Source organism: Scyliorhinus canicula, chromosome 8 (genome assembly GCF_902713615.1).
Source record: "Scyliorhinus canicula chromosome 8, sScyCan1.1, whole genome shotgun sequence".
Classification (NCBI taxonomy): Eukaryota; Metazoa; Chordata; class Chondrichthyes; order Carcharhiniformes; family Scyliorhinidae; genus Scyliorhinus; species Scyliorhinus canicula.
Window position 1 is genome coordinate 65948701 of NC_052153.1, and position 22580 is coordinate 65971280.

A 22580-nucleotide genomic window follows, 5' to 3' on the forward strand; every position below is an offset into this window, starting at 1 on the left:
CAAGAAGTGTGTTCAGTTGCAGCTCTTGTTAGACTGCTTGACGGCTCTGGAGCTGCGGATGGACTCACTTTGGAGCATCCGCGATGCTGAGGAGGTCGTGGATAGCACGTTTAGCGAGTTGGTCACACCGCAGGTGAAGGTTACTGAGGGAGATAGAAAATGGGTGACCAAAAGAAAGAGCAAGAGTAGGAAGGCAGAGCAGGTCATCTCCCTGCAAAACAGATATACCGCTTTGGATACTGTTGAGGGAGATGGCTCACCAGGGGAAGGCAGCAGCAGCCAGGTTCATGGCACCGTGGCTGGCTCTGCTGCACAGCAGGGCAGGAAGAAAAATGGCAGGGCTATAGTGATAGGGGACTCGATCGTAAGGGGAATAGACAGGCGGTTCTGTGGACGCAATCGAGACTCCAGGATGGTATGTTGCCTCCCTGGTGCAAGGGTCAAGGATGTCTCGGAGTGGCTGCAGGACATTCTGGGGGGGGGGGGGGGGGGGGGGGGGGGGGGGAGGGTGAACAATGTCAGGATAGATAGGATGAATGCGTGGCTCGAGAGATGGTGCAAGAGGGAGGGATTCAAATTCCTGAGGCATTGGGACCGGTTCTGGGGGAGGTGGGACCAGTACAAACCGGACGGTCTGCACCTGGGCAGGACTGGAACCGATGTCCTAGGGGGGTGTGTTCTAGAGCTGTTGGGGAGGGTTTAAACTAATGTGGCAGGGGGATGGGAACCGATGAAGGAAGTTGGAAGGTAGTAAAACAGGGACAGAAGCAAAAGGAAGTAAGGGGAAAGTGCAAGGCAGAGAAGACATAGTCAAAAATCTAAAAGGGCGACAGTACAAGGTACAGTGACTGAGGGGAGCTCAGTGAATAGGCCCAGTAATAACAAAAGGAATAAAACTGGAGATGTTAAGATTCAAAACAGAGGTAAAAAAACCAACATAAGTGTACTTTATCTGAATGCTCGTAGTATTCGGAATAAAGTAAATGAGTTGATGGCACAAATCATCGTAAATGACTATGATTTAGTGGCCATTACTGAAACATGGTTAAAGGATGGTCACGACTGGGAGTTAAATATCCGAGGGTATCAAACTATTCGGAAGGACAGAGTGGATGGTAAGGGAGGTGGTGTTGCTCTGTTATTTAAGGATGACATCCGGGCAACAGTAAGGGATGACATCGGTGCTATGGAGGATAAGGTTGAATCCATTTGGGTGGAAATCAGGAATAGTAAGGCAAAAAAGTCACTGATAGGAGTAGTCTATCGGCCACCAAATAGTAACGATATGGTGGGGCAGGCAATAAACAAAGAAATAACTGATGCATGTAGAAATGGTACAGCAGTTATCATGGGGGATTTTAATCTACATGTCGATTGGTTTAACCAGGTCGGTCAAGGCAACCTTGAGGAGGAGTTAATAGAATGTATCCGCGATAGTTTCCTAGAACAGTATGTAATGGAACCTACGAGGGAACAAGCGGTCCTAGATCTTGTCCTGTGTAATGAGACAGGATTGATTCATGATCTCATAGTTAGGGATCCTCTCGGAAGGAGCGATCACAATATGGTGGAATTTAAAATACAGATGGAGGGTGAGAAAGTAAAATCAAATACTAGTGTTTTGTGTTTAAACAAAGGAGATTACAAGGGGATGAGAGAAGAACTAGCTAAGGTAGACTGGGAGCTAAGACTTTATGGTGGAACAGTTGAGGAACAGTGGAGAACCTTCCAAGCGATTTTTCACAGTGCTCAGCAAAGGTTTATACCAACAAAAGGAAGGACGGAAGAAAGAGGGAAAATCGACCGTGGATATCTAAGGAAATAAGGGAGAGTATCAAATTGAAGGAAAAAGCATATAAAGTGGCAAAGATTGCTGGGAGATTAGAGGACTGGGAAATCTTTAGGGGGCAACAGAAAGCTACTAAAAAAGCTTATAAGAAGAGTAAGATAGAGTATGAGAGTAAACTTGCTCAGAATATAAAACAGACAGTAAAAGTTTTTACAATATATAAGACAAAAAGAGTGGCTAAGGTAATATTGGTCCTTTAGAGGATGAGAAGGGAGTTTTAATAATGGGAAATGAGGAAATGGCTGAGGAACTGAACAGGTTTTTTTGGGTCGGTCTTCACAGTGGAAGACACAAATAACATGCCAGCGATGATAGAAATGGGGCTATGACAGGTGAGGACCTTGAGAGGATTGTTATCACTAAGGAGGGAGTGATGGGCAAGCTAATGGGGCTAAAGGTAGACAAGTCTCCTGGCCCTGATGGAATGCATCCCAGAGTGCTAAAAGAGATGGCTAGGGAAATGCAGATGCACTAGTGATAATTTACCGAAATTCACTAGACTCTGGGGTGGTCCCGGTGGATTGGAAATTAGCAAACGTGACGCCACTGTTTAAAAAAGGAGGTAGGCAGAAAGCAGGAAATTATAGGTCAGTGAGCTTAACTTCGGTAGTAGCGAAGATGCTGGAATCTATCATCAAGGAAGAAATTGCGAGGCATCTGGATAGAAACTGTCCCATTGGGCAGACGGAGCATGGGTTCGTAAAGGGCAGGTCATGCCTAACTAATTTAGTGGAATTTTTTGAGGACATTACCAGTGCAGTAGATAACGGGGGAGCCGATGGATGTGGTATATCTGGATTTCCAGAAAGCCTTTGACAAGGTGCCACACAAAAGGTTGCTGCATAAGATAAAGATGCATGGCATTAAGGGTAAAGTAGTCATGATGTGGAGATGCCGGCGTTGGACTGGGGTGAGCACAGTAAGAAGTCTTACAACACCAGGTTAAAGTCCAACAGGTTTGTTTCAAACACGAGCTTTCGGAGCACGGCTCCTTCTTCAGGTAAAGTAGTAGCATGGATAGAGGATTGGTTAATTAATAGAAAGCAAAGAGTTGGGATAAATGGGTGTTTCTCTGGTTGGCAATCAGTAGCTAGTGGTGTCCCTCAGGGATCCGTGTTGGGCCCACAATTGTTCACAATTTACATAGATGATTTGGAGTTGGGGACCAAGGGCAATGTGTCCAAGTTTGCAGATGACACTAAGATGAGTGGTAAAGCGAAAAGTGCAGAGGATACTGGAAGTCTGCAGAGGGATTTGGATAGGTTAAGTGAATGGGCTAGGGTCTGGCAGATGGAATACAATGTTGACAAATGTGAGGTTATCCATTTTGGTAGGAATAACAGCAAACGGGATTATTATTTAAACGATAAAATATTAAAGCATGCCGCTGTTCAGAGAGACTTGGGTGTGCTAGTGCATGAGTCACAGAAGGTTGGTTTACAAGTACAACAGGTGATTAAGAAGGCAAATGGAATTTTGTCTTTCATTGCTAGAGGGATGGAGTTTAAGACTAGGGAGGTTATGTTGCAATTGTATAAGGTGTTAGTGCGGCCACACCTGGAGTATTGTGTTCAGTTTTGGTCTCCTTACTTGAGAAAGGACGTACTGGCGCTGGAGGGTGTGCGGAGGAGATTCACTAGGTTAATCCCAGAGCTGAAGGGGTTGGATTATGAGGAGAGGTTGAGTAGACTGGGACTGTACTCGTTGGAATTTAGAAGGATGAGGGGGGATCTTATAGAAACATTTAAAATTATGAAGGGAATAGATAGGATAGATGTGGGCAGGTTGTTTCCACTGGCGGGTGACAGCAGAACTAGGGGACATAGCCTCAAAATAAGGGGAAGTAGATTTAGGACTGAGTTTAGGAGGAACTTCTTCACCCAAAGGGTTGTGAATCTATGGAATTCCTTGCCCAGTGAAGCAGTTGAGGCTCCTTCATTACATGTTTTTAAGGTAAAGATAGATAGTTTTTTGAAGAATAAAGGGATTAAGTGTTATGGCGTTCGGGCCGGAAAGTGGAGCTGAATCCACAAAAGATCAGCCATGATCTAATTGAATGGCGGAGCAGGCTCGAGGGGCCAGATGGCCTACTCCTGCTCCTAGTTCTTATGTTCTTATGTGTCGAGCTTAATGAGTATTAACCATTACGCCACCATGCCGCCCCTTGCCTAGCACATGTGTGGCCAAATGTAAATTGCCACTTGCAGCCCAAGCTTGAATATTGTCCAGGTCTTGCTGAATTGTGATGTGGAGATGCCGGCGTTGGACTGGAGTGGGCACAGCAAGAAGTCTTACAACACCAGGTTAAAGTGCAACAGGTTTGTTTCGAATCACTAGCTTTCAGAGCTGTGCTCCGAAAGCTAGTGATTTGAAACAAACTTGCTGTATTTGGACATGGATTGCTTCATTGTCTGAGGAGTCGCGAATGGTGGTGAACATGTTTGCAGACACGCAAACATCCCCACTTCTGACCTTATGATGCAAGGGAGTATATTGATGAAGCAGCTGCAGATGGTTGGGCCTGGGACATTTTATTGGGTTGAGTGTTGTTCTGGCATTTGCTACGTCAGTGCAGCACAGCAGGCTGAAATTCCAAAATACATTTTTTTGCGTTTACAAATATGTTAATTTATTACAATGTAGTAGCAGTGGTTTCTGACTACAACTAACAATCTGGTATGTCTCAACAGTTCAACAATAATTTATTCCAAAATAAATATGCTGGATTTGTTAAGATGATGCGAGACTTGAGCATCTGAATCCAACTACGCTGGAAAGCCATTGAACCCAGCATAAAACAAATAAGAAAGGTCCTATTCCCAATTCAATGTCCTGGAAATCATCATACGCACAAATAGTACGACACTAAACTTTTGATATTATTATCTGGGAGGACAAGGGATCAAAATTTTATGGTCCCTTTATACTGTTGGTACTCATTTGGAGACCAGTATTTATTTTAGAGTAGTTATACTTCAGTACCACTTAGGCCTGAATTTTAAGGATGGTAGGGATCAGTCACTATACCAGCCTGCTGAAGCCCAAGTGCCAGAGCTGGAGGACAAGTTAAGTGTCAGGGATCCCAGGGTAGGGAGTGGAAGAGTGAGAGATTGGGGAGGGAAAAGGCTCAAGAATTCAGAAGCACACAGGGACTTAGGAGTCCTAGTTCAAGCTTCTTTTAAGGTTAACATGCAGGTTCAGTTGGCAGTTAGAAAAGTAAATGCAATGTTAACATTCATGTCGAGAGGGCTAGAATATAAGAGCAGGGATGTACTTCTGAGGCTTTCAGACCCCATTGAAGTATTGTGAGCAGTTTTGGGCTCCGTATCTCAGGAAGGATGTGCTGGTCTTAGAAAGGGTCCAGGGGAGGTTCACAAGAATAATCCCTGGAATGAAGAGGGGTTGAGGACTCTGGGTTTGTACTCGTTGGAGTTCAGAAGAATGAGAGGGGATCTTGTTGAAACTTACAGGATACTGAGAGGCATAGATAGAGTAGATGTAGAGTGGATGTGGAGAGGATGTTTCCACTGGTCGGAAAAACTAGAACCCGAGGGCACGGCCTCAGACTGAAGGGACGATCCTTTAAAACAGAGATGAGGAGGGATTTCTTCAGACAGAGGGTAGTCAATCAGTGGAAGTCTTTGCCGCAGAAGGCTGTGGAGGCCAAATCACTGAGTGTCTTTAATACAGAGGTAGATAGGTTTTTGATCAATAAGGGGATCAGGAGTTGTGGGGAGAAGGCAGGAGAACGGTGATGAGAAACACATCAGCAGTGATTGAACAGTGGAGCAGACTCGATGGGCCAAATGGCCTAATTAAGCTCCTATGTCTTATGGTCTGGAGCTCATCAGGGTCTTATGGGGAGGGTGCCCTCTGTCAGAAGGGGGCTTCCTGCCCGAGATCGAAATTTCATTATTTCCAGCTTTCCCATGGGGGTTTAATGTTACCGCCAGCCTAAAAGTTGAGGTTGGGCAGGGAACAGCCATTAATCTGCCACTTAGGGCCTCATTTGGGGTAAGGACAGGCTTCAAATTGCGGCCTTGTCCATCCCAACTGTGGTAATACCACTGTATATATATATGTGTGTGCCTCTATTAGGGGATGTACAATAGTACTGGCTATTACAGGTTTGTCGGTAAGCCCCTGCATAGTTTGTCGGTAAGCCCCTGCCGGCTATCTCCGCCCACAGGAGCAGTATAAATATCCATGAGGTCTCCTGAGCTGCCATTTTACAGCTCCACTTGAGGTAATAACATCTCACGGTAATAAAGCCTCTTTTGTACCATTTCGTGTTTGTGTGTGCAATTGTTAGCGCCACACCAACATAAAATCGCTGTGTGGTCAGGGGGGAGGGATCCCAGAGAGAATCCTGACCCTGTAATTTCACGCTCTGCCACTGCCTAAAAACCAGTGGGGGGAAAGGGTGGAGTGTAAAATTCAAACTGTATAATCAGACTGAGCAGAGCTTGACATTCATTTATTTTATCTTTATCCCAGCGGAAAGTCTACGTTTCTGCACAAAAGATGACGTTGGGATCTGTCTCAATTGTGATGACTATCCACCCCTCCCACCCTATGTTAATTTGCTTCTCATGGTTGGATAACCCACAAGTATCACTGTCCAGCCTCACATACAAACAGGCACTGGAGGCAGTGGAACAGCCATTATCAAAGTATACAAACATAATTATTTCAATGGGGTGCTATGCTCAGTGTGAGATCATCCTACCTGGATTGGAAACATTGTTTGTTGCATATCTTCATCTTCCTCTGCATAAGCCAGAACAGCTCGTAAAGATCGCCTCAAATATTCTTCATTAAAATCAGATGATTTACCCACCAGAGAGGCCAAGGACATGGTGACCTGCATTTTAACCCTGGCAAATTCTGAAAGCGTTAGAACACCAAAATCAGTGCAAGCAACATGAGTGCACATTTATTTTCCACTCTGATGATAAATGAAAAATATAGAAGGTACAGGTAGTATAATTCATGACTCCAGCAGGTGAGATTACTGATTTAAATGTGTATGGACCTGGCTCTTGGCTTAATTTTGCTATTACATTTAGACGGGATGAGATCATGACAGGGTGACAGAGAGCTGCTAATGATACAGCAACTGTTGCAGAGGTTGCCAGTTTGGTCGCCAGGAGATGTCATACCAGTGTGACAGCTTCCCCTGTGAGGGTAGTTTCTGAAGGAACCTCTCCTGTAACACGCCAAGGAAGGACTACCTTGAGGCAGCAAGCACAAGTTCTCAAGGAAGGATGGGAGTTCACATCACAAATTGTTCAGGATGGAAATTCTTTTCAGAGTTCAGATTGTGACAGGCTGTGTTTATTTTGTCGCAACACTAGGGGGAGCACTTCTCGCACATGTGCAGTTGCAGTCTCAGCATCAGATTGAAAGCAGCGTGTATTAAAACAACAAACAAGCTGGGTGGGCACAGACTAAGTTACTCATTCTTAGGTCTGTACATCCTTAACCAATTGCAAATTCTTGTGTTTAATCTATGTATCATTTATTAACTGTTCCCGCTGTAAAACATGCTTCTGATAATTCAGTAAACAATGAAGGGATATATTTAGGAAATTAGGTAAATTAAATTCTCACCATCTAATGTGGAGAATTGATTTGTAATATTCAGTTTAAGGGTACTTATTGACGGGGCAGCACGGTGGAACAGTGGTTAGCACTGCTGCCTCATGGCACTGAGGACCCGGGTTCGATTCTGGCTCCGGGTCACTGTCGTGAGGAGTTTGCAAATTCTCCCAGTGTCTGCATGGGTTTCATTCCCACAACCCAAAATGTTCAGGGTAGGTGGATTGGCCATGCTAAATTGCCCATTAACTGAAAAAAAATAATTGGGTACTCCAAATTTATCAAAACAAAAGATACTCATTGGCAAATAAGTGGTTAATAAAAAAAAGCAATTTTGACTGAAATATAAAGTACTTAAGAAAAACCTTCATCACCTAATCGTAGAATCCCTATAGTGCAGAACAAGGCCATTTGGCCCATTGAGTCTGCACTGACCCCCTGTAACTATCTCTGTAACACCACCTAGGGCTAATTTAGTATATCCAATCCATCTAACCTGCACATCTTTGGACTGTGGGAGAAAGCCTATGCAGACACCATGAGAAAGTGCCAATTCCACACAAGCTGTCACCCAAGGTCGGAATTGAACCCAGGTCCCTGGCACTGTGTGGCAGTAGTGCCAACCATTGTGCCACCCTTGTGGAACTCAAAACAATGACTCTGTGATTAAGAGTCCCATTATCCACCAAATGAGCAACCTACTCGTGCAGGAACTCCCTGCACAAACCTTTTTACACTCTGAATCCAGCTGAAGGATGCCGCAATGACATAAAAAACCTCACTGTGATTGAGAGCCTATTACAGATTGGGTGCCGGGATGAATTATTGCTGGCATATTACATTTTCTACATTATGCAGTGAAATCTATGCCAATCCAAACCCTTGCTGCGGACTGCAGAGGCTTGAAGAACAGTTGCACATGTGCGAGTGGCTGCCATGTGGGCCAAGTGCGAATGTGCAATTGCTCCTGAAGCCTTTCCGGTTGGTGGCAGGAATTACATTGTAGACTCAAATCTGGGCCTGCTCACCACAGATTACACTAATTGGTTGAAACTTTCTGTTATTTACCGGGTTCTGGCTGAGGCGCAAAAAAATGGCGTGCAGCTCGCAGGCAGCGCAGCTGACTTTTCTCACCACATTTAGCAGCACTCTGTGCAGAAGAAATGTCCCGACTTGGTCCATGACGTCCTGCAGTCAGGACAGAGTCTAGTAGAGATTGGGACGCCCAATCTGTGATAAAAAATACATCCACAGCAAACCCCCCCATGGATAAGGGAAACCCCCTACAACATGCACAAGGGTAATCAATCCCTCTGCCAGCTAGTCAATGGATAAGGGAATCCCAACATGCACAAGGGCAACCCCGCCTTCCCAGTGGAGCACCCAGAGGGCCCGGTTGGTACTGTCTCCCCCCCCCCCCCCCCCGCTCCCCCGCCTCAGGAGGCAATGTCAGGGTACTGTCCGGGCATGTCCCTCTCCCCAAGCGGCTATATTTACCTGTGTGCCCCCACTGAGTTTTCTTGGGCTGGTTCACATTTTGCAAAAGGTAGTTGTAAACCTTGCCGACCTGACGCCACACTGGCGAGGGTGGGAGTTTCAATTTCTAGGGGCGGGGGAAAGAGGTTGATATGGTGGGGAATTATAATTTATTGAAATGAAGTTCTTGACATTCCTCTAGGGAACCTTGTTACGTCACTGGCGAGGAGTGGGAAAACTCAGAAAACAAGGTCTCGCTGCCGAGATTTTCTGAGTCTCGCAATATTTTGCACCCACGTCGCCGTTTACGCTTGCAGTCAACGCAGGTACAAAATCGCAGCAATTAGTGAGAGGTGTGTGAAGAAGAATGAGCTATCATGTTGCATTTATTTGCTGCTAATAGCAATCCATTGCTGCCAGAACTGTAAGATAAATGTAGTGGTGCTATTACCATGAAAGGTAATTTTCCCTGTCAGTTGTAACGGCAGTATGAATGGTTATCCCGAGGCACTGACCATCATTATTTATTTGTGATGCTTTCCACATGGAATACAACATTACCGGGCAGCACAGTGGTATGGTGGTTAGCACTGCTGCCTCACTTCGCCAGGTACCCGGGTTCAATTTCAGCCTTGGGTGACTGTGGAATTTGAACTTTCTCCCCATGTCTGCGTGGGTTTCCTCCACGTGCTCTTCTTTCTTCCCATAGTCCAAAGAAGTGCAGTTTAGGTGTATTGGCCATGCTAAATTGTCCCTTAGTTTGCCCAAAGATACGCCAGTTAGGTGCAATTCTGGGTAGGGTGCTCTTTCAGAGGTTCGGTGCAGACTTGATGGACCGATAGATGGGTTCTTGATTAATAAGTGGATCAAGGGTTATAGGGAGAAGGCCAGGATTATCGGGAGAATGGGAATGAGAAACATATCAGCCATGATTGAATGGTGCAGCAGGCTCGATGGGCCGAATGGCCTATTTCTGCTCCTATGCCTTATGGTTTTCGCAAGTCTAGATGTGATTTGTTGTTACTTATGATCAGCAGTTACCATATTTTCTGAATAAAAATAAGGAAGCCTTACACTGATTGTGCTAAAGCTGTGTCTCATGATGAGGTAGAGTGTGGCACAGGCTTGGGTACGGGTGCTGTCCATACTGCTGCTGCAGTGGTCTAAGACTCTCTGACACATGTCAGAACACTGTTCTGCCTCCTCCTCAAATAGCAGGTCTGCATACTGGTGAAACAAGAAAATGAAGCGTCAGCATTTTAATCAACCCCATCAAGTTGAATATGTATATTGCCTTGAATGTAAAAGAAGTCACAAGCCACGTCACAGATGTAGGTTCAAATGAAATAGGCTCAAGTTATCCAATCGTGTTGTCCAATTCACTCCTTCCATCATATGAATGTCATTCAAGAGTTCAGTAAGAAGTCTTACAAACCTACCAACTGTCCTGGCTTGAGACAATTCATACCTTTTTAACCTGGGGTTACCCCTATCTCTGGATCTGTAAAGATTCAATTACCTGCAAATGCTCACATTCTAAGCATTGTCTGGCATCTTTGAATTCGTCTATATATATGTTTCTGGAACATACCTCTTCATTCACCTGAGGAAGGAGCAGTGCTCCGAAAGCTAGTGTTTGAAACAAACATGTTGGACTTTAACCTGGTGTTGTAAGACTTCTTACTGTGCTCACCCCAGTCCAACGCCGGCATCTCCACATCATGTTATTTAAAGAGCTTCTGTGCATCAGTTGTAATTACTTAGGCCTGTCAGCTGCAGAAGCCGGTGGCCTATAATATACATTGTCCTACAGCATGCATCTTAAGAATATGCTGTGCTCCATATCACAATGCTAACCAGTTTCCTTTAAGATGGAAATACATTCCATAAAGGGATTAGTGCCTGTTGAAAACTTTGGATAACAGTGCTTCAGGGTGGATCAGGTAGAAATGCTCTCCTGTGTATCTTGCAAAACTTTCTGCTTTACCTCCGATGTTGCACTGGCGAATCAGACCATTTTTCAAGGATAGTGCCTTGGCAGGTGGCAACCCCTGTGGCTGCCTTTGAAATGTTTCCAGGGGACAGTGGGCACAATTCCAACATGCACCCATTTCCCTGGAACAAAGATCCCATTATCTTTCTCCTGAGACACTGCAGGAAACCAGGAAATTTCCTGCCTCCGTACATCTGCCTCCTGAGTGATATTAGTAACTAGTGTTGAATTAGGCTAGCTTTATGCTGTCTATCCTGTGCCCACTGGAAAATAGTTGGAACGCCAAAACCAATTTCAAAGAAACCTTAAACTTTTCAAACTTGGCTGGGTTTCAACCTGGAAACCAGAGTTGAAAGGGCAACGTGACAACCCATAAAAATAGTCAGCAAATCTTAAATTATTCCAAATGATTTTATTATTCAGCTCCTATTATATGCATTGTTCTTAAAGTAAAGAGACAAATGTTACGGTTTTACCTTGGCCAGGAGGGCTCTCAGTGTGCTGAAGCAATGAGTCAGGAAGTAGGAGCTCTGAATACAGCCCAGGCTGTGAAGCAGAATCCTGAGAACACTTCCCAAAACATTGTCCTTGCAATCGGACATTGAAATTACCTACAAAGAAGAAAGAATGAAGATCTTTGAAGGCATTTTAGATTATTGAACCCAAGAGTCACCACACACAACACTTTACACTGTAATACGAACTCTTATTGAGTATTCCAACGGTACTTGAATAATGAGTTATTTCAACGTGAGAAAAATTAGTCCAACAGTAATTTCATGATTATTGTTCCCCAACGATGTATTCAACACTCAAACCTGAAACAGATAGAGAGATGTTTCTCTTCAACTCCCTTAAAAAAAGTTGTAATCATTCTTAGTTGCTACTGAGTGTCCTAGAAACATAGGAAACGTGTTAGAAGTGTGAAAAGGTGAGGGATCAGTTAAGAATAGTTTATTAACACTCATGGCTAAGACTGAAACATGAGTCAGTCACATGGGTTCACCTTCATGACAACAATGGAGCAGTAACCTCAGCAAGGGATCAACAACTTTGGAGGTCGGAGTGGGGGAGAAAACCAGTGAGCTCTTTACTCTAAGTCTGCTACCATAACTGACAGATGTAATATAAAGTGGTCAAACTGATTATTTGGTACAGCAGGCTTGATTATTTAGAGAGTGGTAGAGCAGGCTTGAAAGGCTAAATAGCCTAGTCCTGCTCCTATTATTTTATGTTCTTATAAAAGGGTGTTCCCCAGCTGATAGTGTTCCCCAGCTGATAGTAGATCTGTTTTTATAATATATTAGGGGACCTTTGTTTTTAGAATATATTAATGATCTAGACTTTTGTTTACAGAGCATAAGCTCAAAGTTTGCAGATGATACATAACTTAGAAATGTAGAAAGCCTCAAACAGGTGACAACCAATCAATAGCCGATTGACACCTAGCAACAGGTGGGCCTTGACTTCAATGGGTAAGCCAAGGTGATTTCTCCAAGGTTTTCAGGTAAAAATCAGACAGCCATGATTCAAACGTTTCTCCCAAATCATAGAGTTAGTGATTCTCTTTTTAACTGCTACATCATTCATAATTTTCAAAATGTGAACAAAGTGGATAATAAAAAGATTCAGGTTAGCTTAGAAACATTGCTGTTTTTCACCCTCACTCCTTCATTAAAAAATTATTTCCACCTTTTCCAATCCGCCTTAATAGACCCGATCCCTCAGATGAAAGGGAATGTCAAAAGCTGGTTGCCAATTTTCCATCAATGCTGTATTATAGCTAGGAAATAAGAAAGTGACTCTCTGACCTCCTTCCCCAAAAACATCGAGATGTAAAGACAGCTGCACATTGAAAAATATATTAAATGTCGCCACAGTCCCAGAGGACCATAAGCTGCTCTCCCGTTGAGAGCTGGTGGTGGTGATTGAACCAGAGGGTCACCATACCTCAAGCGATGGGCAAGGTTTTATATATATATGTACTGTAGCTGGTTACAACTGATACCAAGTAAGGTTTCCTTCTCATTTTTTTTAATACAGTGTGTACTGAATACACCTTTGAGGAACCCCAATCATTACTGCTGGACTAATTATCTGGATCATTCCAATCATATCTACAGCCATTCCAGTGTTTACATATGCCCCCGTACACCCAGTTTGTTAGTGCAGCACCAACACTACAATAATAAACACAGCAGAATAATTCTTAAACCCCGTTAAATCCCTTAAAAAGCGTTAAATATATCCAAGTGTGAGGCATTAAGTCATGAATTTAAAAAAAACTATTATTCAGAAAGAAAGCAAGTAGTGCAATTAATGAATTCAATATTTATTCAATGTGTAATGGAATAAGTCAATGTTGGGCGGCACGGTAACATAGTGGTTGGTAGGGCAGCATGGTGGCACAGTAGATAGCACTGCTGACTCACGGCGCCGAGGTCCCAGGTTCAATCCCGGCTTTGGGTCACTGTCCGTGTGGAGTTTGCACATTCTCCCCGTGTTTGCGTGGGTTTCACTCCCACATCCCAAAGTGTGTAGGGTAGGTGAATTGGCCACGCTAAATTTCCCCTTAATTGGAAAAAATTAATTGGGTACTCTAAATTTTAAAAGAAAATAAAAAGCATAGTGGTTAGCACTGTTGCTTCACAGCGCCAGAGACCCGGGTTTGATTCCCGGCTTGGGTCACTGTCTGTGCAGAGTCTGCATGTTCTCCCAGTGTCTGAGTGCGTTTCCTCCGGGTGCTCCGGTTTCCTCCCACAAGTCCCGAAAGATGTGATGTTAGGTGAATTGGACATTCTGAATTCTCCCTCAGTGTACCTGAACAGGTGGAAACTGGGGATTTTCACAGTAACTTCATTGCAGTGTTAATGCAAGCCGACTTGTGACATTAATAAAGATGATCATTACTAAGTCATACTAATGTTACCTGAATGATTATTTCCAGTGTATCTAAAATAGTCAGATTAGCCTCTGTCATCAGATTCCCAGAGACCAGAGCTTCCTGATCTAGATCTGCCTTAGTTCTGAAAAAAAGGCAAAAGAACCATCAATGACTGCAGTATGCTTTATGCTATAAATGATTATCTAAATACACAAATTGTCTTCTAAAATGTAGCTGCAAAACAAGTACTAGACTATGTGAAGCAGTGATGGGATCTAAAAGTAATGTTATTAATAATTACTACCAAACATAAATTGCATTTACAGACTTCCTTTTATACAAAGAAAATGTCTGAAACTACATTACAGAGTAGACATGGAAAATGGAGAATCAGAAGGGTGATCGAAAGGATAGTTAATGAGATGGGTTTTGAGAAAGATTTTTCAGGAAGACAGCTATGAAGAGACATAGGGGCTGAAGTAAAAAATTCCATAAAGTACGATCCAAAACAAAGATACATGTGGAAAAAAACAATTGTTTCAGTTATGGAAGATTATGGATGGGAGACCTAGAAGGCAAGTATTGGAATAGTCCAGATAGAGGTGATTTAAGGCCAACTGAGGGTTTCGGTCAGAAGAGACTGAAATGGAAATGTTCATTGATACAGAAGTAAAGATAACTAGTTTTAATGATGGAGAGGACTTGAAACTAGGCTCAGGACTAAACAGGATTTCAAGTTTGGAAACAATCTATTTCAATCTGAGATGATGATTGGGAGATGTTGAGTGGGTGGGAGGTTACATTGTTTGGGATGGCACTGGTGCAGAGTTGATGGTGACTTTCAAATGCCCAGAGGGATGTAGGTGCTTAGTTATCGAGTGTATTCAAGGCAGTGAACGATAGATTTCTAGATACTCAGGGAATCATGGGACATGGGGATAGTCTAGTTAAGTGGAGTTGAGCTGGAGATTAGCCAGGATTTTACTGAATGGTAGAGCAGGCTTGAAGGACCAAATGGCCTAGTCCTGCTCCTATTTTTTATGTTGTTATACAATGGTGTTCCCCAGCTGACAGTATTAGGACCTCTGCTTTTACAATGCATTAATGATCGAGACTTTTGTTTACAGAGCATAATTTCAAAGTTTGTAGATGATACATAACTTAGAAATGTAGAAAACAGTCAGGATAGTCATAGATATTTCACAGCACGGAAAGAGGCCTTCGGTTTATTTTCTCCGCACTGGCCATCAAGCACCTATTTACCCTAGTCCCAGCACTTGGGCCGTAGCCTTGTGTGCTGTGGCATTGAACTAATTACTTCTGAAATGTTGTGAGTGTCTCCAACACCCTTTCAGGCAGTGAGTTTCAGATTCCCACCTCCCTCTGGGTGAATAAGTTCCCCCTCACCTCTCCTATAAATCTCTTGCCCCTTACCTTAAATCCACGTCCCCTGGTATTGAACGCTCCGTTATGGGGAAATGTTCCTCCCTATTCACCTTAACTATGCCCCTCATAATTTTCTAAACCTCAATCAGATACCTCCTCAGCCTTCAGAAAGATATGGACTGGTTAAAAGGGCAAACAGATGGCAGATTACATTTTATATGGAGAAGTGTGAAGTAGTTTGATAGAAAGATTGAAGACAGGCAGTATAAAATAATTAGTACAATTTTAAAGGGGCTGTGTGGACAGAGAGAACTGGGGTTCTATGTATGTAAATATTTGAAAGAGGCAGGGCAAGTTGAAAAGGCTTAGAAAAAGCATGTGGGATCCTTGGTTTTATTAATAGAGGGTGAAGTACAATAGTACGGAAGGATGCTAAACTTTTGCAAAACATTGATGTGTTGTAAAACACTGTAAACCACTTTGTAAAACTCCTCAGCTGGAGTAGAACATAGAACATGGAACATACAGTGCAGAAGGACGCCATTCATCCCATCAAGTCTGCACCAACCCACTTAAGCCCTCACTTCCACCCTATCCCCGTAACCCAATAACCCAAGAACCCCTCCAAACCTTTTTGGTCACCAAGGGCAATTTATTATGGCCAATTCACCTAACCTGCATGTCTTTGGACTATGGGAGGAAACCGGAGCACCCGGAGGAAACCCACGCAGACACGGGGAGAACGTGCAGACTCCGCACAGACAGTGACCTAGCGGGGAATCGAACCTGGGACCCTGGTGCTGTGAAGCCACAGTGCTATCCACTTGTGCTGCCCGTACTGTGTTCAATTCCAAATGCTACAGTTGAGGAAGGATGCCAATGCCTTGGAGGATGCAGAAGAGATTTATTGGAAAATTAACATGTTAGAAAATTAACAGAGATGCGGGCCTCCAGTCAACTGGAGAGACTGGGCAAGCCAGCGTCGTCCTCCTCAGAACAGAGAAGGTGAAAAAGGAAATTTGATAGCGGTTTTGGTTCTGAGAGAGCGAATAAGGAGAAACTCTGCCCTGTGCCAGTAGGCCAGTAACTAGAGGACACAGATTTAAGGTGATTGATAAATAGATTGACAAATAAAACCAGAGATGACATGAGAAAACAATTTTTTTATACATGGAGCTGCTGACATTTGGAATGCGCTGCCTGGAAGGGTGGCAGGAGCAGATTCAATAATAACATTTAAAAGAGAATTGGATAAAAGCGTGAGGAGTAAAATGCAGGTCGATGGAGAAAAGACAGGGTTTAGCATTGATTAGATAGTCCCAGAAAGGTACCAGCATAGATCAAATGAATGGCTTCCTTCTATGATTGACTACTCTTTTAGTTACATACTTTTCATGTCTCTCATTGCCCTGTCGCCACTGTGTTTGATCTTTTCTCCATCGTAAGTTTTCATTCAGTCCAAAATTTCTTTCATTTCCTGCAGCAAATACAATAAATAAGCATAGACTTAGGTAAAGTGAAATTTAATATAATTGATGTGGGCTCAGTCCAGCAATTAGAGGAACCCAGAGGCCTGACCAGATTAAGGGCGCGATTTCCTCACCTCAGAGCGCTAGGGGTGAATCGCAGGAGAGGCCCAAATTGGGTTCCACGCCTGGTGCAAAACCTCACACAACTCACCCAGCACAATCTGCGTCACGCCCATGCTGGGAGTGATTCAGATAATGATATTTAAATTAGTCATTAGGCTCATTTAACTATCCCGACGCCTGGGAGTCAATGTCTGTGCCTGCGATGCTTCAACCAAGCGTCATTTAGCACTGCCGTGGACCAGGCAAGATGACACCTTGGTGATTTTGCAGGCCATTAGAGCCCCAGGTGGTCAGGGACAGGGCAGGGTAATACCCCTGGCACTCCTCCTGGCACCTGGACTCCTTGGCACTGCCAGTTTGGTGCCAACTGGGCACCATAGCAGTGACAACTGGCAGTGCCTAGTTGGCAGAGCCAGGACGTCTAGTTGTCGGTGCCAAAGGTCAGGGCCTCGAGGGACATGCCATGAAAAGGAAAGGGGTGAGGGAGTTTTGAAGGGCCCGCAGAAAAGCTGGGGGACTGATGTGAGTGGAAGATTAGGGCAGCCTTTCGAAATGACTCCCCGATTTGTGACGAGCCAGTCATGGGGGCAAGCTCAGCTCCTCAGTACAGGAAATCTTCCTAAGTGTGACCACGACAGGGAGAAAATCCTCGAGGCTCAAGAAAAACAGCTAAGTACCATTGAATAGCATTGTCAGTCCCAGCACTGCAGCTTCCGAGAAGCACCCTGACAAACACAGTGTTTAGCACAGTTGCTTCACAGCTCCAGGGTCCCAGGTTCGATTCCCGGCTTGGGTCACTGTCTCTGCAGAGTCTGCACATTCTTCCCGTGTCTGGGTTTCTTCCGGGTGCTCCGGTTTCCTCCCACAGTCCAATGATGTGCAGGTTACGTGGATTGGCCGTGTTTAATTGCCTTTAGTGTCCAAAAGGTTAGGTGGTGGTACTGGGTTACGGGGATAGGGTGGAGGTGTGGGCTTAGGTAGAGTGCTCTTTCCAAGAGCCAGTGCAGACTCGATAGGCTGAATGGACTTCTTCTGCACTGTAAATTCTATGATTCTATGATTCAAACGCACCTGAAACCGGACGTTGAAATTCTTCTGGTGAATCACACCATGAGTGGAACGCGAGGGATGAAAATCCCATCCCCTCCATAGCTGATGGTGAATCTGAAGCGGTCATCTCTCTATTATAGGCAGTGCTACCCAGAGCGGTGGCTGTTGCTGGTTGACCAGCAGAAGCCCTATGATTGCCAAGGGACCCAAACCACAGGTGAGTGAGGTTGGGCTGTGTGTTGAGTGGAAGGTGCGGCCACGAAGGATCAGAGGCAATGGCAGAGGAATGACTTCCAGTGGCCTTCCACCCTGCCCGGTGTTGGGTGCTCGATTGGACACTAAGTACCTGTGAAAGAGGGACGCCCCTGGTAGGGCACAGGCATCTTGATAGATCCTTCTGAAGGCATGGATAAGCCACGTCACTAGCATGTAATCCCTGAGGCATGATTAAATTCCTGTGGGCTCAGGGATAATTTCTGCCAATTGGCTCATTAATGAGCCCAATTGATGACATGCCCCAAGTAGGCAAGTTACCCCAATTGGCCCATTTTCACCACCAACCTAATTGCTGGGAGACAGACGGACAGCCAGTCCCATGATTAAGTGGGTCCAGCTGCCATGGTTTCTGCCGCAATGGGTTGCATTTAATCCAGCCCATCGAAACAAATCTCTGCAAACTCTTACTCTGAAATTGGACGAATGCCTTGTTGTTGCTTTCACTTCAGGTGATGAAACGCGAATGGCACCTCAGCCAGAAGTTTTGCTACAAATTAGATGCTGCCTTTAGAATCTCTGAGACCCAGATGAGAAGGTGTTTTTCCTTTGGGCTTTCAGATGCTGTAGTATGCTGTATAAATATTATCCCAAGGAGCAGCAGCCATAGTTTTACTTGGACATTGGTGGGCCCAGTGATTAAGCTGTCCACTGAGGCCAACAATGTGGACTTTCAACCATTGGTCTATACTGACCTTCTCTAGACGGGGAAAGTTTGGAAGGCCAAAATGAAAGTAACAACAAATATTTTCAAGAAAATGTGCTCATGCATAGATCCATTGTTTGCCTCTTGCTGTAATATATCAGACCAATTGCACAGCTCCATATGCCAAGACTACAACAGAACTGCTTCTACTTGATGCTTTCTGTAATGTACACATTAAATAATTCTGAGATGTGATATGGCTGATTAATAAGACTTAGGAACAGTTATACACAAGTAATCTCTTCAGGCAAGACGACTATGTAAGGCATCACAAATAATGATGTCTGTTTACAAAAATGAAATATTCAAGGTATTTCTCTGTAATGCATAGAAACTATTTTGAATTGATGAATTAAGTTTAGTGGAATCTGGAAATAAATGATCTGTGCCACCTGTTTTGTTCTTCTTCTTCTTTCAGCTTCTCCCATTTTACTTGGGATCACCATAATTCAGGTTGAGAATCCCTCCTCTATCTCCTTCTGTCTGTCACTCTTCCAATCCTGCTGCATTTCAGTCTCTTTTCATTGCATCTTTCCATCTGGGCATATGTCTTGTTTTTCCTTCTCCCTGGTAGTCCCATGTCTGTCACTCACCTCACCACATTTCCTCTCCATCCCAACGACACTTGACCAGACCATTTCAATCTCTTATTGGCTATTTTCTTCGATGCTCCCACAATCTTCACCAACCCCTTGATGTGCTGGTTCCTGATATGGTCCCTTCTCATTAATTACACCACGCGTCCAACTCAGCATCTGCATCTCATTAGTAGCCAGTCGTTCCTCTTTTATTGAGCTTACTTTGGTTCCTAGGGCAGCACGGTAGCACAGTGGTCAGCACAGTTGCTTCACAGCTTCAGGGTCCCAGGGTCGATTCCTGGTTTGGGTCACTGTCTGTGAGGAGTCTGCACATCCTCCCCGTGTGTGCGTGGGTTTCCTCTGGGTGCTCCGGTTTTCTCCCACAGTCCAAAGATGAGCAGGTTAGGTGGATAGACCATGATAAATTGCCCTTAGTGTCCAAAAAGCTTAGGTGGGGTTACTGAGTTATGGGGATAGGGTGGAGACAAGGGCATAAGTAGGGTGCTCTTTCCAAGAGCCGCTGCAGATCTGATGGGCTGAATGGCCTCCTTCTGCACTGTAAATTCTACGATTATGCACCACACAACAAGGCTGGTCTCACAACTGTCTGTTTCCTTTCAGTTTCAGCAATATATTTCTAACAGATAGCACTCTACTGCACTTCTCCCAATTCCTCCAACCTGTGTGTCATTTAGATGAGTGTTTTTCAAACTATCTTCCTGGGACCAACTTTTGCCAACTAGCCGACCTTAGGGACCCACTCCCGCTGAGCTTCGCGACCCACACCACGTTTAGAACATAGAACATAGAAAAATACAGCTCAGAACAGGCCCTTCGGCCCATGATGTTGTGCCGAACTTTTGTTCTTGATTAAGAACAAATTAATTCACACCCCACCATTCTACCGTAATCCATGTGCTTGAACCGCTTGAAGGTCCCTAATGTTTCCGACTCAACTACTTCCACAGGCAGTGCATTCCATGCACCCCCTACTCTCTGCGTAAAGAACCTACCTCTGACATCCTCCTATATCTTCCATCATTCACCTTAAATTTATGTCCCCTTGTAATGGTTTGTTCTACCCGGGGAAAAAGTCTCTCACTGTCTACTCTATCTATTCCCCTGATCATCTTATAATCCTATATCAAGTCTCCCCTCATCCTTCTCCATTCCAATGAGAAAAGGCCTAGCACCCTCAACCTTTCCTCGTAAGACCTACTCTCCATTCCAGGCAACATTCTGGTAAATCTCCTTTGCACCTTTTCCAAAGCTTCCACATCCTTCCTAAAATGAGGCGACCAGAACTGCACACAGTACTCCAAATGTGGCCTTACCAAGGTTTTGTACAGCTGCATCATCATCACGGCTCTTGAATTCAATCCCTCTGCTAATGAACGCTAGCACACCATAGGCCTTCTTCACAGCTCTATCCACTTGAGTGGCAACTGTCAAAGATCTATGAACATAGACCCCAAGATCTCTCTGCTCCTCCACATTGCCAAAAACCCTACCGTTAACCCTGTATTCCGCATTCATATTTGTCCTTCCAAAATGGACAACCTCACTCTTTTCAGGGTTAAACTCTATCTGCCACTTCTCAGCCCAGCTCTGCATCCTATCTATGTCTCTTTGCAACCGACAACAGCCCTCCTTGCTATCCACAACTCCACCAATCTTCGTATCATCTGCAAATTTACTGACCCACCCTTCAACTCCCTCATCCAAGTCATTAATGAAAATCACAAACAGCCGAGGACCCAGAACTGATCCCTGCGGTATGCCACTGGTAACTGGGCTCCAGGTTGAATATTTGCCATCCACCACCACTCTCTGATTTCTATCGGTTAGCCAGTTCATTATCCAACTGGCCAAATTTCCCACTATCCCATGCCTCCTTACTTTCTGCATAAGCCTACCATGGGGAACCTTATCAAATGCCTTACTAAAATCCATGTACACTACATCCACTGCTTTACCTTCATCCACGTGCTTGGTCACCTCCTCAAAGAATTCAATAAGACTTGTTAGGCAAGACTTATCCCTCACAAATCCGTGCTGACTATCCCTAATCAAGCAGTGTCTTTCCAGATGCTCAGAAATCCTATCTCTCAGTACCCTTTCCATTACTTTGCCTACCACCGAAGTAAGACTAACTGGCCTGTAACTCCCAGGGTTATCCCTAATCCCTTTTTTGAACAGGGGCACGACATTCGCCGCTCTCCAATCCCCTGGTACCACTCCTGTTGACAGTGAGGACGAAAAGATCATTGCCAACGGCTCTGCAATTTCATCTCTTGCTTCCCATAGAATTCTTGGACATATCCCGTCAGGCCCGGGGGGGCGTTGTCTATCCTCAAGTTTTTCAAAATGCCCAACACATCTTCCTTCCTAACAAGTATCTCCTCGAGTTTACCAGTCTGTTTCACACTGTCCTTGCCAACAATATGGCCCCTCTCATTTGTAAATACTGAAGAAAAGTATTCGTTCAAGACGTCTCCTATCTCTTCAGACTCAATACACAATTTTCCGCTCCTATCCTGGATCAGATCCATCCTCGCTCTAGTCATTCTCATATTTCTCACATATGTGTAAAAGGCCTTGGGGTTTTCCTTGATTCTAACCGGCAAAGATTTTTCATGCCCTCTCTTAGCTCTCCGAATCCCTTTCTTCAGTTCCCTCCTCGCTATCTTGTATCCCTCCAGCGCCCTGTCTGAATCTTGTTTCCTCAGCCTTACATAGGTCTCCTTCTTCCTCTTAACAAGACAACCTCTCTTGTCAACCATTGTTCCCTCACTCGACCATCTCGTCCCTGCCCGACAGGGACATACATATCAAGGACACGTAGTATCTGTTCCTTGAACAAGTTCCACATTTCAATTGTGTCCTTCCCTGACAGCCTATGTTCCCAACTTATGCACTTCAGTTCTTGTCTGACAGCATCGTATTTATCCTTCCCCCAATTGTAAACCTTGCCCTGTCCGATCTATCTCTCTCCATTACTAAACGAAAGTCACAGAATTGTGGTCACTATCTCCAAGATGCTCCCCCACGAACAAATCTATCACTTGCCCTGGTTCATTAACAAGTACCAAATCCAATATGACCTCCCCTCTGGTCGGACAATGTACATATTGTGTTAGAAAAGCTTCCTGGACACACTGCACAAACACCACCCCATCCAAACTATTTGAT

General features: G+C 44.4%; 1 protein-coding gene across 2 annotated transcripts in view; it reads right to left on the reverse strand.

The window, feature by feature from the left end:
- The window catches only part of dock8 (dedicator of cytokinesis 8), a 368411-nt gene that overhangs the window by 36256 nt on the left and 309575 nt on the right, over window positions 1-22580 (reverse strand). For both annotated transcript variants that reach the window (XM_038804697.1, XM_038804698.1), the window contains 5 exons: window positions 16579-16666; window positions 13849-13945; window positions 11396-11530; window positions 10003-10153; window positions 6579-6736 (listed from right to left, as the gene is read on the reverse strand). In XM_038804697.1, coding sequence (XP_038660625.1) covers window positions 6579-6736; window positions 10003-10153; window positions 11396-11530; window positions 13849-13945; window positions 16579-16666 — 629 coding nt within the window. The remainder of the gene's footprint in view (window positions 1-6578; window positions 6737-10002; window positions 10154-11395; window positions 11531-13848; window positions 13946-16578; window positions 16667-22580) is intronic.